At 39.5% G+C, this 17,151-nt stretch overlaps 1 protein-coding gene across 5 annotated transcripts in view; it reads right to left on the minus strand.

The window, feature by feature from the left end:
• NMD3 (NMD3 ribosome export adaptor) overlaps nt 1-17,151 on the minus strand; it is a 68,710-nt gene that overhangs the window by 21,479 nt on the left and 30,080 nt on the right. The window contains exons 1-7 of one of the 5 annotated variants that reach the window (XM_032407291.1): nt 12,591-12,640; nt 11,917-11,973; nt 10,873-11,007; nt 8,579-8,675; nt 1,985-2,065; nt 1,089-1,217; nt 726-816 (exon numbers count right to left, since the gene is read on the minus strand). In XM_032407291.1, the coding sequence (XP_032263182.1) occupies nt 726-816; nt 1,089-1,217; nt 1,985-2,065; nt 8,579-8,675; nt 10,873-11,007; nt 11,917-11,960 (577 nt within the window). In that variant the 5' untranslated portion in view covers nt 11,961-11,973; nt 12,591-12,640. Of the gene's footprint in view, nt 1-725; nt 817-1,088; nt 1,218-1,984; nt 2,066-8,578; nt 8,676-10,872; nt 11,008-11,916; nt 11,974-12,273; nt 12,487-12,514; nt 12,641-17,151 lie in introns of those variants that run through there. The other 4 variants (XM_032407292.1, XM_032407293.1, XM_032407290.1 and 1 more) reach the window with 4 other exon arrangements.

The following is a 17,151-nucleotide window of genomic DNA, read 5'->3' on the forward strand; positions in this document are numbered from 1 at the left end:
TAAGAATTTGGTCATTCCTTCAAGAACAGATATCTCTAAACCTATACTTTAGAGACTAGGAAAACAATGTGTATAGATGTTCACCAGTATCAGGCACCATCTAAAAATATTAACCTTTAAGTCTGCTTAAAAACATTTATATTTTCTACTATCAATTAGAGAAATATCCATCCGCCATCTAGTACGTATACTATACCAACAGTAAGTGCTAAGACAGAACACACTCTAAGGAACCATTATGAAATCATGCAAAAAATTTTGAATTCTACCTTTTAAGAAATCTAACTATATCATTTGTATATCAAAACCAAAAATATTACAAAAGAACTTACAGATCTCAAAAATAATTTTCTTCCAATCAGAAACTGATCTCTGCATGAAACAAGTTTTCAATGAGTTTTCCATCACAGCACTTTACACTGTATTAATGCAGTTACTGGTTTACTCATCTGGTAGGTACTTAGTGTAAATTTAAATTAAAACAAAAAAAAATTAAGAATTCAGCTCCTCAGTTGCACTAGACACATTTCAAGTATTCAATAGCCATATACGGCTAGTGGCTACCACATTGGACAGTGCAGATAAAAAACCAAGATTTTTTTCGTCCTAACAGAAGAAACTGTTCTTTTGGACAGTATTATTCTAGATATTATCAATAAGGATAAGACTTATGTTAGTTGAAATAATTCTGACATCAATTCAAATGCTTTTAAATTTTAACTCACCATGAATCTCTTTGATACGAAGTGTATTCTGATGCATTCCATATTTTAAAATCAACTGTTCCAGATAGTAGAAAGTTTTTTTGTGCAAAGTCTAAGTATAAATGCATTATTTGATTAGTAGAGGAAATGAAAAAAAAGCCACCTATAGGTATAGCACCCTGATTTTTAAAACAAAAATAATCTTTAAAGATTATCTAAAACGTGATAGTGACCTATTTTTAAAAGTGAATGTTTCAGAAACCTAGACTATCGCTGGTGCCTAAAGGATTTGAAAAGGGAAAGGAGGAGGTTTTACTAACTGCTTGTAACTGACAAAAATGAAACACAAGATGAAGGATTCACTCATCATCTTTCTCTCAATACCTTTTGCCTCACTTGAACCACAGCCTTCCAGAAATCCTTAGCTTCTACTCTGTGGCAATCTCCACACATCTGAGGCTGAACAACATAATCCACCACAAACACTTGCTGAAGGATAGCACCATTCATCACCTGATTGGGGGGGAGAAAAAAAAAAAATCACACTCCTTCCTTCTTTCCTTTCTGTTTAATAACAAATGTTTTTCTTAAAAGAAAATAATATTTAGTAACTTTAATACTTAAAGTTAATAACTTAAAGTCTTTTTCCATGAATGCTTTGAGGACATCCACAATAAATCAATTAAATTAAAAGTCATAAAAATAAGTAATCCTATTTCAAGAAAAAGACAGGTTTAATTTGTAGGATTAAATTAACATTTCATATTTACCTTTAGTTAAAGTGGTTGTGAAGACAGTCTCTGAAGAATTTATATACCTATATATGTGTGTGTATATGTATAAAAAAATAAGACAAAGAAAACTCCCAAAAAAGAAGACATCCCTTAATTTAATTGTTCCCAAACATAGCCAATCATCAGAAATAACCTGGGCAGCTTTTAAACACAGATTCCTGAGTGTCACATCCAGATGGATCCAGTTTGATTCACTTACTGTGAATTATAATGATGATCAGCCAAGTTTGAGAAACACTGTCTTAGCTCATGCTTTTACCTCAATCTTTTTTTCTAATAAAAATAACTTTGAAAAGATGAGCTATGGCTGCTCTTACTAATGACCTGATCATCTGGCAGATGACCCCAAGAAAAAAAACCCAGAAAGGTTAAAATTAAGAGTGTAATCTTTTCCTTTTAAGCTATTCAAATTAGGTAACTTACCAATATCCCTTCATTTTCACTACCTACACTCCAGACATGTTGAGAAAACTATATACAGCTTACCTCTTTCTGAATAGTCAGTTTAACTTTAAGTCTCTTAGAATGGGGCTCAGTCCAAACAAAACCTGCATCTACAAGCCGTACCTTCAAAATAACACAAACAAAAAGAAACGTAAGTTCCCACCCGAGAAAAAAGATGAAAGAACAAGTCATTAACAAATAGATTTCATAAGTTTAAGGAATCTATGATTAGCATGACTACTCAACATCACCAGTAAAAAAAAAATTATCATCAGAGGTCTGGCAACAAAAAGTGCAATGAAAGGACCATCTAAGGACTACATTAATGCAACTGGTGTAATTCAAACAAAAATTAAAGTATTTGCATAGAAAAAAATTATTTTCCCTTAAAAAGTATACTTTATTTTTTTTTTTAAGTTTTTTTTTTTTTTTTTCTGAAAGAGAGACACAGCGAGAAAGAGAACACAAGCAGGGGAGTGGGAGAGGAAGAAGCAGGCTTTCCGTGGAGCAGGGAGCCCAATGCAGGGATCGATCCAGGACCCTGGGATCATGACCTGAGCCAAAGGCAGACGCTTAATGACTGAGCCACCCAGGTGCCCCAGTATACTTTTTTAAAAATGGAAATTATACTTTTTAGAAGAAAGCAAAGATCTGTTGATTCATCATCTACTAGAAATCTCATAAACAAAAATTTCTACTTGGATTATTCTATCTACATTAAGTATGTGGCTTTAAAAAAAAAAAAAGTTCAGGGGCGCCTGGGTGGTTCAGTGGGAAAGTGGCTGCCTTCGGCTCAGGTCATGATCCCAGGGTTCTGGGATCGAGCCCCGCATCGGGCTCCCTGCTCAGTGGGGAGTCTGCTTCTCCCTCTCCCTCTGCCTGCTGCTCTGCCTACTTGTTCTCTCTCTGTGTCAAATAAATAAATAAAATCTTTAAAAAAATAAATAAATAAAAAAGTTCATTAGAGGGCATCTCATGCTGAATACTGAATCCACAATGGTAACTCACTGCTATATCAGCAGAGGCCAAAAAAGTTTGCTACATGTGAGGAACTCAACGTAGCTCAATATAGCTAAAATGGGTGTTTTGAGAAAGAGAGAAGAACAAAAAAGGGAGGTTGTTTCAATAATCTGGGCAGGAGTTGTAGGTGATCTGAACTGAGAGGTGCTGGAAATAAAAGAAGCAGAAAGACATAAGAGTTATTTAGGAAATAAGATCTACAGAACTGAGTGACAACTGGATATGGCAAGGAGGAAAAGAACAGAATCTAGGATGAGGTTCAAGTATCCAGCTTGGGCATCTAGGAAATAACTATTTTTCTGAAATAAATAAAGGACAGATTTGATGGAGAGAAGATGCTGCATTTGGTTTCAGACATTTGAGTTTAAGAGGATTTATCTATGATATACCTATATGAAGTTGTTAAGTGGATGTTAAGATACACATTTGGTTTGGAGTTCTATGGAGAAATCAGAGCTGTAGGTAACAGATTTGGAAGACATCAGTGGGCAGATGATAATTTTATCAACTCCTGTCTGGTGAAAACTAGACTAGTTGTAGATGCAGGACTCCAGGGTAAAACCCTCCTCATATAACTGGTTCCACTAAAGCAAAACCTACTAGTCAATAAGCCACACCAGGTACAGAGGGTAACAGGCAGCTTCTTATTCCCTCAGCCACCATCCATCCGCAAGGGTCAAGAAGACCCAAGGGCTCTAGGACTGCCCTTCTCTCAGTTTCCAACCTCATCTACAGGTATGGAGAGAAGACCCTTGACATCTACTTCAACATTCACCAACACAGCCTCACCACACTATCTGTCCTCAGACAATCAGAACTGATCGACTTTACTGGACCCTGTATCCTTCTTTACAACAGTCCCAGACACTTCAGTCACCCCTCATCCCCCACACTCTAATCTCTATATGGTTGGTTCCACATAGTCCCTATTCTGTCCCATCTAACACTCCTCCCAAAATTCTGAAACGCTTTCATTGTTCCCTCTGGAACGCAACATTCACTTAACAACAAAACCTCCTAAACTCTCAATCTCTTTGCTGAACATTCCATTCATCTTCTAATCTCCTGATTATATATATTGCTCCCCTGCAGCTGATTAAAGTAATGACTAATTTTTTTCTCATTCTTATCACTGGACCAAGAGCCAGACAGGTGTCCTCCTTGCTCTTAATTGCTAATTCCAAACCACTCTCCTGCCTCCTCCTTAAATACATCCAGTTTTGAATCTTAAGGATATGCTACCCATTCTTTGTGATAGTCATCTGTTAACCTTTGCAAGGTCACCTTCTCAAAGACTTTAGCTCCTGGCTCACTGTTACTCTTTCCAACAATATTAATACTTGGTGATTTCAATATCCTCATATTTATCACAATACCCTAGCATTTCCATTTGAGTTCCTCTTTCCCCAAGAACTTGTCCTCCTCCTATCTCTGCTACTCATACCCTTTTACCAGTAATTGAAACCCCTCCAAAATCTCAACTCCAAATACCCCACTTCCTGACTCCCATCTCTTATCCTTCCAGCTCATTCATTCTAGTTCCTGAGCACCAAAAATCCTTCAACCTACTGCAACCTACAATTTATTCATCCTACCACCTTTTCACTATCCCTCATACCTCTTTATCTACTCACTTCCATCATATCCTAGCTTAATTTCAAGATCAATCATCAAAATCATTCCCATGCCAAAATCATTCCCATGCATACACTCAATTCCCTTGGTCCCTCTCTCACTTCACCTTGGTCATTTGGCTAAATCACAATCTTTTGTTAAATCCAGCGCCCTGCCAGTTCTATGCCTTACCTATGCAGCTGATAGGGCTAGAGAAATAAATACACAACATGCAAGTCTTTAAATTTGTAACAGTAACCTTTGCAACCATACAACATCATTCTAGTATATTCCCTCTCCCACTCTCTAGAGGACTATTTTATACCTTCCCCTCTCTCCTCAAACATCTTAATAATTTTTCCTTCATAACTACTCCCCAGGCTTTTGTTTTCTCAATTATAAAAAGTAATCAGAAGAGTTTCCAGAAGCTCCCACTTACCAGCACGTTCTCTCCTGTTACCACAGATGAACTGTCCTTGCCCCATCAAGACCAACCTTAAGAATGCCCCATTAGTGAGCAAAGATCTTTGTTTTGTTGCACAAAATATTCCAGGCTCCGAAATTAGTGCCTGGGAGAGAGTAAATGCCAAATACTTGTTGATATTCTTCCACTAATAGGCTATATTCTCTCTTTTCCACTCCTCAAGGTCATCCCCCAGTCAACTAGTCTGTCTCTGTGCAGTTTCACAAATTTTTCCCTCTGTTCCCACAACTCCCAGATAGCTTATAAATATAGAATAACATCTCACGTCTTGAGAAATGGGTCCCTTCCCCTTATTTCCCTCTACCCACTACCCCATTCGTTTCCCTTTACAGCAAAACTCAGAAAAATTATCTATACTTGCTATCTCCAATTCCTGTCCTCCTATTCTCTCATTTCAATTCCAATCAGGTCTTTATTTCCACCACTAAACAGAAACTGCTCATCAAAGTCACTAATGGTCTTCACATTACTAAATCTACAGAATTCATTACTTGACCCATCAGCTGCAATTACATAGCCAGTGACTTCCTTTGTAAAATACTTCCCTTGTGTTCCAAGACACTACACTCACCTAATTTTTCATCTACCTCACTAGCAACTCCTTTTCAGTCTCCTTTGATTTATCATCTTTCCAAGCTTTTATCAGTAAAAGACCCCAGGATTCAGTCCTCAAATTTCTTCCCTTCTCTAACTAAACTCCCTAGGAAATCTCATTCAATTTCACAGCTTTAAATACCATCTATATCCCAAATTCATTATCCCCAGTCTGGACCACTCCATTGCTTATTTATACAGCTGCCTACTACGTCTACTTCCATGTTTAATGGACACCTAAGTACCACTATGAGATGGCTCATCTCTCCCACCCTGACCTGCTCCTCTTGAAGCCTTCCCTACCTCACTAACAGCAACTCCCTCCTTCTGGTTAATCAAGTCAAGAATCATAGAAGTCAAATAATCCTTATACTCATCCGTCACATACACACATCCAGCTTCATCAGTAAATACTACTATCTTCAAAGTAGATCCAGCCTGTCCACTTCTCACCACCACCACTACTGATCCAAATACCACCATTACTCATGATTACTACAATCACTTCCTAAAGGTCCCCACTTCTATCCTCACCCCCATTTCCCTCATATGTATTCTAAACACAGCAGCGAGGGATCCTGATAAATCATAAATCATTCATCTTACTACCCTACCCTATACCCTCTACCCATTACACTGAGAGTAAAAACCTGACCTTCTGGGACTTTCCATGATTGTTGTTTTCATCCCCCACTAGTTTTCCCCTTCCCCCTACTTCATGCTAACCACACAGCTATGCCCTTGCCTCTAGCCTAACACTTGTTTTCTCTACCCATAATTCTTCTCCAGATTTCTGCACAGCTCCCTTCCCTACTGCCTTTAATGTTTACTCAAATGTCACCTTATCAGAGAGGCCTTACCCAACCACTCTATTTCAATTATTTATTTTGTTTGAGTATAGCTGACATATAATGCTAACCACTCTATTTTAAATTGCAACTCTTCCCTATGCAATTCTTATCCCCTTCCTGGTTTTTCCTTCCACAGAATTTAGACCCTTTTAACATACCGTATAATACACCTACTCCACACCCTCCCCTCCAACTAGAATAAAAGTTACCTAAGACAGACATTTTTGTTTCTGTCATTCACTGCTATATCCCCAACACCAAAAGCAGACTGACACAGAGTTGCTACTTAATCAACATTACTGAATGAACTAATGAATTATTAAGACTCACCAGGCATTTGACAAAAGCCTGAAAGCCAGAGTATGAAAGTGAAAGTTACACAAAAAACTGACTCCAGAGACAAATTAGGGAACAGAAGGAAATTTTTTAAAAACCTATTATCAAACCTTCAGAAAAATTCAAAAGAAAGCACTGCTGTTGGTAGGGATGTAAACTGGTACAGCCACTGTGGAAAACAGTATGGAGGTTCCTCAAAAAGTTAGAAATAGAAATACCGTATGATCTAAAAATGCCATTACTAGATATTTACCCACAGAAAACAAAAACACTAACTTGAAAAGATATATGCACTCATATGTTCACTGCAGCATGATTTACCATAGCCAAGATATGGAAACAACCTAAGTGTTAATCGATAGATGAATGGATAAAGAAGATGTGGTATATAGAGAGAATGGAATATTACACAGCCATAAAAAGGATGAGAGCTTGCCATTTGCAACAACATGGATGGACCTAGAGGACATTAAGCTAAATGAAATAAGTCAGACTGAGAAAGACAAATACCATATGATATCACTCATATGTGGAATCTAAAAAACAAATGAATAAACAAAAGGCAGAGTAAGACCTATAAATACAGAGAACAAACTAATGATTGCCAGAGGGAAGGGGGCTATGGAGACAGACAAAATGGGAAAGGGAGTGGGAAACGAGCTTCCGGTTATGGAATGAGTAAGTCACAAGGATAAAAGGTATAGCACAGGTAATATAGTCAATGATATTGTAATAGCGTTGTATGGTAAAATATGGTAGCTACACTTATATGCACAGCATAATGTATAAAGATGTCAAATCACTATGTTGTATGCCTGAAACTAATGTGATACTGTTTGTCAACTATACTCAAATAAAGAAAAAATTTTAAAGAAAAATTAAAAAAAAATTTTTTTTAAAAAGAACAGAATGCATCAAAACATTGAGACTATGGTAAAGACTCTGGAACATAAAAATATCACTGCTGGAACAAAAAATCAATACAGAAACCAGAACATAAAGTAATTCACCAAGAACACAGAAAAAAAGACAAAAAGATTAAAAACAGTAAGGGGAAAAAGACAAAGTTTTAAGCCAGTAGGGCCAACACAGACTAACAGAAATTCCAAGGAGAAAAAAAGAAAATAAAGGAAAAAATTTCAAAGAACTATTACATGAAATTTTATCAGAGCTTAAAAGAGAATCTGAAGACTTTCAAACCAAGAGTCCATTTCAGTTAAAAACATATCTGGTGGAAGTGAGTCAGTCATAAAGTTTAACACAAAGACAACTGAAAGTGTTATGCAGAGAGGTAAACTGGGCTAAAATTCTATTTGTTTTTTGGAGATATTAATGCAATGACTTTAAGTAACAGGCACAAATATTTTCTTTCTAGAGTAATACTGAAAATAAAAAGAGACTGAATACCATAGCCCTAATACTATAACCTTCTAAATTATGTTTAGCGATGGTTTTATATATTTTCAGAAAAAAATCTATTGCACATAAGAGGTTCTCAACAAATAGTGAAAAAAATGATTCTACATTAAATCTTTTAAAGCAAAAAGATTTTCATTTCCATAAAATATATATATGTATATATATAACTTTAAAAATGAACATAGTTTTGTAGTAGGATGCTTACCAACATTTAAGTTATTTTGGGGAAACCTAATCATATAGGATCTTCTGAAAATAAGAGATTAAAATATAAAAACAAAAACACCTACAAAAACTGATTTTAACTGACTGACCTACCTTACTCAAAGGAGCTTTGATTTTTTTCAAACACAAAGCAAGAAGCTCCCTGGATTCTAATGCACACTGTATCCAAGTTCCAGGTGGCTGGAAATATCTGAGGAAAAAAAAAAATACTGAAACCCAGCATCTCTCAGGAAAAACAAAAATTTCAATGTGAATCTGCAGATATAACACTGATTACTAATCAGACAATAATTCCCAAGGTGGATATGAAGCATTTAACCCAAATATATTTAATAGTTTCAGAAAACTTTTAATTAGATCAGTAGCTTTAGTTTAAAAAGTGAAATCCTAAGTATATTTGAGAAAGCCAATCTGATATAATCTATTAAAGAGGTCTTATTACTTCAAACACCAGCAAAGAATTCCAGTGAGGTCTGACAAAATGCCTAAGAGTTCCATGAAGCTATACTTTGAAAAACAGATAAGAAATCATCTTAAAATGGCATTAAAATGGTTAAAATAAACACCTAAAATGCTTAAAAACTGCAGATTTCTCACACACAAAAAAGGTAAATTAGTACCTCATACTATGTATCAACAGTAGTTCAGACTATTCATCTATTTCAAGTCCCTTCCCAACTTTTAAATTGTAAAACTTGTTTTTAAATTTTACATAAAACCTAATTAAATTAAAATTTCAAACCCTGGGCACATGCGGCTCAGTCGGTTAAGCATCTGCCTTCGGCTCAGGTCATGATCCCAGGACCATGCCCCACATTGGGCTCCCTGCTTAGCGGGCAACTTGCTTCTCCCTCTCCCTCTGCCACTCCCCCTGCTTGTGCTTTCTCTCTCTCTCTCTCTCAAATAAATAAAATCTTTATTTTTTTATATTTATTTATTTGACAGAGAGAGAGGGAGTGAGCACAAGTGGGGTGGGCACACACGTAGAGGGAGAAGCAGGCTCCCCACTGAGCAGGGAGCCAGACACGGGGCTCGATCCCAGAACCCTGGGATCATGATCTGAGCTGAAGGCAAACACTTAACCGACTGAGCCACCCAGGTGCCCCTAAATAAAATCCTAAAAAAAAAAAAAAAAAAAAAAAAAAAAATTAGGGAGTGGCAAACACATAGAAAGTGCTTAAAAAAAGTTTGTTAAATACATAACACTTCTAAATATGTTATATGAGTGCTTGTTTTTGCTATATTTGTTAAGTGAATGTTCTGATTTTCAGTTTTATTTATTTTTAAGATTTTAAGTAATATCTACACTCAGTGTGGGGCTTGAACCCACAACCCCAAGATCCAGAGTCACAAGCTCTACCTACTGAGCCAGCCAGGCACCTGATTTTCACTTTTAAAGGTTCATTCAAAAACCTTATACAGGTTCCTTTATTACAAGCATGCTTTTGGAGTCAGAAAGGGCTTCATCTATCACCTAATAAAGCCCTTTCATTCTGATGAGGAAATTAAGGCTTAGAGAGGTTAACTGGCAGAGTTTCAAAAAGCTAGTCTGTGAGAAATCCAAGACAAACCAGGTCTCCTGATTCTTTGTCCTGTGCTTTTTTCACTCCACCATCCTTTTAAGAATAGCAAATATCTGTAATTGATCAAGCCTCATACTTGCCAAACTTGCAAACTGTAAACTCCTTGAAACAGTACAGAAAACTTTCATGTGTTGCTCAATATGTACATTTTAAGCATTTTTCTGGAAAGATAGTTTTCAAATTCCCAAAGGGATTCATGAGCCAACCCTCTCACCCCCCCCAAAAAAGTTAAGAACCACTAGAGTCCTAACCCACTTAGGAAATCACAGGCAATTAACTTTATCTGGGCAGTGTCACTAGGCAGTTTTGTGTTACTCAAAGCTAACCATAATCATTTTGTTACACTGGCATTTTAATAGATTTTTAAAACATCTTGCTAATCACTTAAAACATTAAAACTTAAGAGGTTTTTTTTTATCATACATAGCTTCTCCTGACTAAAATGAAAAAAAAAACCCTCATGATAATAACAATATTATGTCCTTAGTTATCTGCTTTCACTTACCCTTACAAACACTAACTCATACCTATTAACTGTATACATCAAACCTATTAAACCCTTACAAGAGAAAAGGCAGATTCAAATACCTTTACACTAACTTACCAGCTTACGAGGGCAAACTAGAAAAGTACACTACAAAACTGCAAATCCTAAAATCTTTGGCGACACCAACATAAATAACAATTATATCTCAATTACTTGTGCTTTATTCTATGTACCTTGGTATCATCTCAGCATATCCCACTGGCTCTCCTATATATAAATCTCAACTTCAAGTAGAATAAAATAGTACTGCACCATACCTTTGACATTGCTTGCAGAAAGATACAGAGACCTGTTTCGGAATGCCTTGGCTGATGTCTACTTTACTTCGCAAACAGGCCACACAAATATTGGCAGGATTTGGACTAATTGGGACACCACACTCACAGCACAAGCTTAAATAAATAAAACATAAATTTTTCAAATTAGGTTTCACAAATGCACTGGTTATCAAACAAACAAACAGAAGCCTTCAAGGTTAGGCCATAATATCTCTGCTTTAAAACAACAACAACAACCTGGCAAAGACATCTTCAAAGATGCTGTAGATAAAGTGTCACCTTGGAATACTAAGGCAAGAAAAACAAGGATGGCTATAATTCCAAAAATCTTCAAAGTATGGTGTTGTCCAAAGAGTCTAGAGAGTCTAACAGATTTCTAAGAGTAATTAATCAGACAGCTTTATAGTCCAAAGACATTTTTTTAAGGTGCCAGTATAAGACTGCCAAAATGCAAACATTTAACCAGAGTAGAAAATTTTTCAAAGGATGAAAAGAATATCACATCTAGTGATTCAGTATAATGGACTGGTGTCATAACTCTATGTGCACTGGGGACAAGAAATTTTTAGCAATCACTGATGTTGTCCCAAAGAAATATTCTCTAATCTATGATGTTCAATAAGGTAGCCACCAGGCACATGTGGCTACTGAGGACCTGAAACGTGGCTAGTATGATTGAAGAACTTAGTATTTAGTTTTATTTCATTTTAATTTCTTTAAATTTAAATAGCCACATATGGCTAATGGCTATCACATGGACAATGCCAATCGAGAGGATATAGGGAATATTTTAACACTCTTAAAGCAAGTATTTACTACAACAAACTTTCCAACTAAAAATGAATTTGATGGTCTCAGGAAATAAAGCTTTCCACTTTTCCCACTTAAGAGAAAGAATTCCCCTCCAAAAAAAAAAAAAAAAAAAAAAAAAAAAAAAAGCTTTCCCCACAGGCAGTTAAGTTTCAAAGACTCACTTTAATATCTTTAAATTTAAAGGGAATGGGGGAAAGAGATACGACTCACATGTGTCCAGGGGTGCGGTCGGTGGATTCTGTCATATACTCCATTTTCCTGTATGTCCTGATTTAAGAGAGAGAATGAATTGTGGGATTTAAGTCATTTGTCTATTCAGCTCTATACAAATCTTCCTTCTCCTCTTAATAAGGCAGCCAAGCCTCGTAAAGCAGTAAATAACAACCAATTCCACGTGGCAACTCCAAGAAATAACTTCCTTTAATATCAGAACCCAGGGAATTCCGGAGTTTCCCATAAGTAAGACCCTCGGGCCCTTAAACTCGGCCGCTGACCGCTGGCATCACCTCGGCGCCAACCCCTACCGGCCCAAGTAGGGGTCTGAAAGGCTGGGGCCGCCACCCTCACCCTCACGCCGGCAGCGACCGGGCCTCGGACCCGCGCTGCAGGAATCGCCGGCGGTGTCACGGCGCTGCGGGCCACCTACCCCGACCCCACACCCAGTGGGTGGGACCTCACGCAGACTCCTGGACGGCGGAGCACACGCGGCACGCACGCGGCCTGAGGCCTGCCCCAACTGGGGGAATCCGCCCTACTCTCTTCAGGGACCCCGCGCGACAACAGGCCGGATCTCCGCCCCACAACCTACTTTGCTAGTCTGGAACAGACCCAGACTTGCGGGGAAACAGCACCAGAACAGCCCCTATTGCCCCCTCAGTGCCGACCTCAGCCTGCTACAATACAGCGAAGATCTCGCGAGAGAAGAGCTCGAAATCCCGCAGACGGGGAGAAGGGAGTTAAAGGGGCGGCTCGGGGGCGGAGGAGGGGAAGGCTTAGGCGAGCAGTGGGGGTGGGGATGGAGCTTAGAGGCGGGGCAAGTGGGGAGGCGTGGGGAGAGAAGGCGTGGCCTCCCTCGTGCAACGGTGCCCAGACTCGCACAGACTTTCCAACTCTTCTCTTGGGTTATCGTCCTTTCCGATTTTCCCTGGCCAGAATTCACTCCAGGCTAACCTCGCACATCAGATACCCTGATGGGGAGCTTGCTTGCTTCTTGTTAAGTGATTATATAAAAGTTATCTGTAAACAGTACCACACACAATACACAAACAAATTAAACTTCATCAAGGGCAGTGTCTTTGTCTCTTTTGTTCCCATCCTGTGCCTAATGCCTGTTACATCCTAACTACTCAAATGCATATTTGTTGAAGAGATGAAAGAAAGAAAGGTAAGACCCAATTATTTGTGAAGTCTGTTATTTTTAGTCCACTAATTGTTAGAATGTGCTTCCCTTAGTGCATTTAATATTTCCTTATGACTTTATACCTTCATCTTAGAACAGCACAGACCATGCCTAACCACTTCTTCTCATGACAGAATTTCAAATATTTAAAGAACACAATCATTTTTTCTGTCTTCTCACCCCAAATTTCAAGGAATAAGCAAAGTCATCTTATAGAAGGTGACCAAAGTAGGCCTCTCATTTCTTGCCTAGGGTACTTAAGTAATCTTCCATTCCTTCTCCTTACTTCCAGACTCCCATCTATCCTTCTAAGTGCAAATCTGATTTTGTCACATTCTCCTGCTTTTAATCCTTCAGTGGTCTCTGACAACTTTCAGATTCTTTCCAATTTCTCTGCATGGAAAGAAGACCCTTCAGGATCTAATCCTGACATACCCTGTCACATTCCCAAGCATGCAGCCATACAGACCAGTTGGCGGGTCCTACAGGAACTAGTCCACCTTTGCTTATGCCTGGGAAGTCTGCCTTAAAGATTAAGCTATAGTATCATATATTAGTTTCCTATTGCTGCTGCAATAGAATAACACAAATTTATTATCTTACACTTCTGGAGGTGGTAAGTCTAAAAAGATGTTCTTCCTTTGTGTGTGGTCCTACAACATCTTTATAGAATGGTGCCAACAACATTAAACTGGATCATAAATTTTCTACTCTGCATGTTCCACAGGTTCAGCTGCTGGAGAGAAGTCTGAGTCTCGTTCTTCTCCATCTTCCCTGCACCTAGCACAGTGCCTGGTGCAAAACAGACCCTCAATGTATTTTGGTGAATTAATTATTCATTTGATACAACAACTCTGAAGAAAGAGCTTATCTTCCCACTTTTTCCATTCATATTGTCATTTCCCTTAAGCCAAATACCACTAGGAACACAACTGTAGTTAAACAGATTGTGTTTATTATTCACTGAAGTGAATGCAAACATATTATGAGGAATCATGGAGTGTCTCATTAAGAGGGTGTTACAAAAAACCCATCATAGGAGCGCCTGGGTGGCTCAGTTGGTTAAGCATCTGACTCTGATTTTGGCTCAGGTCATGATCTCAGGGTCATGAGATCAAGCCCAGCGCTGGGCTCTGTGCTCAGCGGGAAGTCTGCTTGAGATTCTCTCCCTCTCCCTCTACCCCTCCCCCAACTCATGCTTGTGCGCACGTGCGAACGCGCTCTCTCCCCCCTCAATAAATAAATAGGGGCACCTGGGTGGCTCAGTTGGTTAAGCATGTACTTTCGGCTCAGGTCATGATCCTAGGGTCCTCCCATGGAGTACCCCCTATCCCCATCAGGCTCCCTGCTCAGCAGGGAGGTCTGTTTTTCCCTCTGCCCCCCCCACCCCCTTTCTACTTGTGCTCTCTCTTGCTCGCTCGCTCTCTCAAATAAATAAATAAAATCTTTAAAATAAAAAAGAAATAAAATCTTAAAAAAAAAAGAAAACGAGCATAGAATTTGGACTTTCTTGGGTAATTTGAGAGAGTCTCTAAGAAAGCAGGGGTCTGCTCTAGATTGGATGCTGTCAGAAAGTAGGGGTAATTCTATGAATGGATATCTCGACAAATCCTATGTATAGGAAGAGAGGCAAAAGATAAAACTGCAGTTGGTAAAGAAGTAGCCATTACTCATTTTGGCCAAGAGAGGGAGTATTTGGTATTTTGTGGGTGGCACAGTGACCTTGTATTTATCTATGGTTATACAAAATTATGCAGTGGCCTTGCTTTATCTCATTTTAGTATGGTGTCAGAGTAACCTTGTCAGAGGTGGATGTTCCGTGAAATTGTTTTTGTCTAACAGGAGAATAATGTGGGCTACCTGTGAGTACAGGGCAGCTTCTGAATGTCAGGGGCAGTTCTTTTCTTTCCCAGTATAGTCCCTTAATAGCCTATTTGATTTGACACCAAGTGCCACAGTGCCAGGCTTGTTAGGCACCGGATATACAACGGCAAACAACACAGACATCCCTTGTGGAGCTTACACTTTACAGACAAGGTGATATTCCAGAAGCTTAGGCAACTTGCTGAGAATTCTATAGCAACTTAAGCGGTAGAACTGGGACCTGAACTACAGTTAATCTAACTGTACCCATGCCCTCACCACCACACCAGGCTGCATGCCTTTCTGAGGCTCAGGACATCTATTATTCACAGACTTTTTTCTTTTCTTTCTTTTTTAAGAGACTGTTTATTTTCCATTAACCTTATTTCCTTTTCAGGAGAGATCCACTTTCTGTTTAAGAGTCTATGGAAGAGGGGTACCTGGGTGGCTCAGTTGGTTAAGCATCGGACTCTTGATTTTGGCTCATATCATGATCTCTGGGTCATGAGATCCAGCCCCACATTGGGCTCCGTCCTTAATGTGGAGTCTGCTTAAGACTTTCTCCCTCTCCCTGTGCCCCTCCCCCAACTTGCACACATGAACACACTCACTCTCACGCGCGTTCTCTCTCTCTCTCTCAAATAAATAAATAAATAAAATCTTAAAAAAAAAATAAAAGAGTCTGTGGAAGAGCAGCTTAGGATCAAGCAGGGGTTGTTCCTCCCCACCGAGTGGCCTGAGCAGTGGGAGCTGCAGAGCAGTCCTGAGCCGTGGCTGGGAGCTCCAGTCTTCCGTAGGGAACTGCAGGACACGTGCACACCATCTGAGACCTCAGGCTGAGTAGGAGTAAATTCGGGATCTGGGGCAGCCCATTCACCCGGAAATTCCTCCTTGGTCACGGTCTTTTCAGGAGAGATCAGGCCTGGCCTCCCCTGGGGGTTCACGGGAGACGGTGCCACACGTGTGCAGAACTTCCCAGGCCAGCATCCCCCGCCCCCGACCCACTGCGTGAGCTCCCGCGCTGTTGTGTGGGTGGCCGTGTCCACACAGCACAGAGGAGAGTCTGATAACACAGAGCGATAGCAGGCGGGTTAACAGAAGACATCTCTGTGAGAGGCTGGTGGTCAGCCCGGGGATCCGTGACCACCGGGAGACACAGCCCCCTGCAGGCCGCCAGCACCTGGTTAGCGAAGGTTCCGGGAGCGAAGCGGCCACAATCAGAGTGGCTCCTGCGGCAGCAGCTGACATGAGCACAGCCCCCGGGCCACTGTGCCTGGACGATGACACTGACATCAGCCGGGTTTTTGATGGCAACAACGGCACGAGCTGCCGGCAGAAACTTCTCATAAGATCTCTCCAGATTTGAAATATGCCATCGCTTTCCCTTTTGTATATGTGCTGTTTCATTTGGAAGTCAGGGTTGGTGCCACCTAAGTGGGCTCCTGCTGCAAGGAATTACAGGACATCCTCCTCCCATCGCAGGAGGATGCCAAGGGCTCTGAACATTGTGAAAGTTTCCCTTTAAGTTCCATGGGGACCCAGAACAATATGGACCCGCATATGGACCCCTCTCTTGTTAGTACAGAAAGGCCACAGGCTTTTGACAAATGAAATACTTATGTGGCAGAAAGTACCTATATCTCTCCTCACACTTCTCTCCCTCCAGATAAGATCTCCAGATGTCAGAAGTAAGTGTTTGGTCTCAAATGTCTCAGCCACAAGCCTAAGATGAGCTTGCTAAGATTGGCCTCGGAATGAAATAATACAGGCAAATTACACCAGAGAGAAATTTGTTTTGCACTTATTTAATTCTCAAATATCATCTTGGAAAAATGGGTCATGATTCCAGGGTCTGGGATCCTGGGATGGAGCCCCACATCAGGCTCCTTGCTCAATAGGGAGCCTGCTTCTCCCTCTACCTGCCGCTCCTCCTGCTTGTGCTCTCTCTCTCTCTCTCTCTCTCTCTGTCAAATAAATAAATAAAGTCTTTAAAAAAAAAAGAAATGTAATCACCGAATGACCTCTAGCTTCAAGATGTTAATGATGGAAGAGAACTACTACTACAGTAGTAGATGAAGAAATATTTTATAATGATATATTTTATAGGCTTCATAAAAGAGAAGATGAACAAAGAAAAAGCCAGAAATGAACAACTTTAGAAACACCAAAATAAATTTCAACAA

This window comes from Phoca vitulina, unplaced genomic scaffold (assembly GCF_004348235.1).
Source record: "Phoca vitulina isolate PV1807 unplaced genomic scaffold, GSC_HSeal_1.0 scaffold8, whole genome shotgun sequence".
Taxonomy (NCBI): domain Eukaryota; kingdom Metazoa; phylum Chordata; class Mammalia; order Carnivora; family Phocidae; genus Phoca; species Phoca vitulina.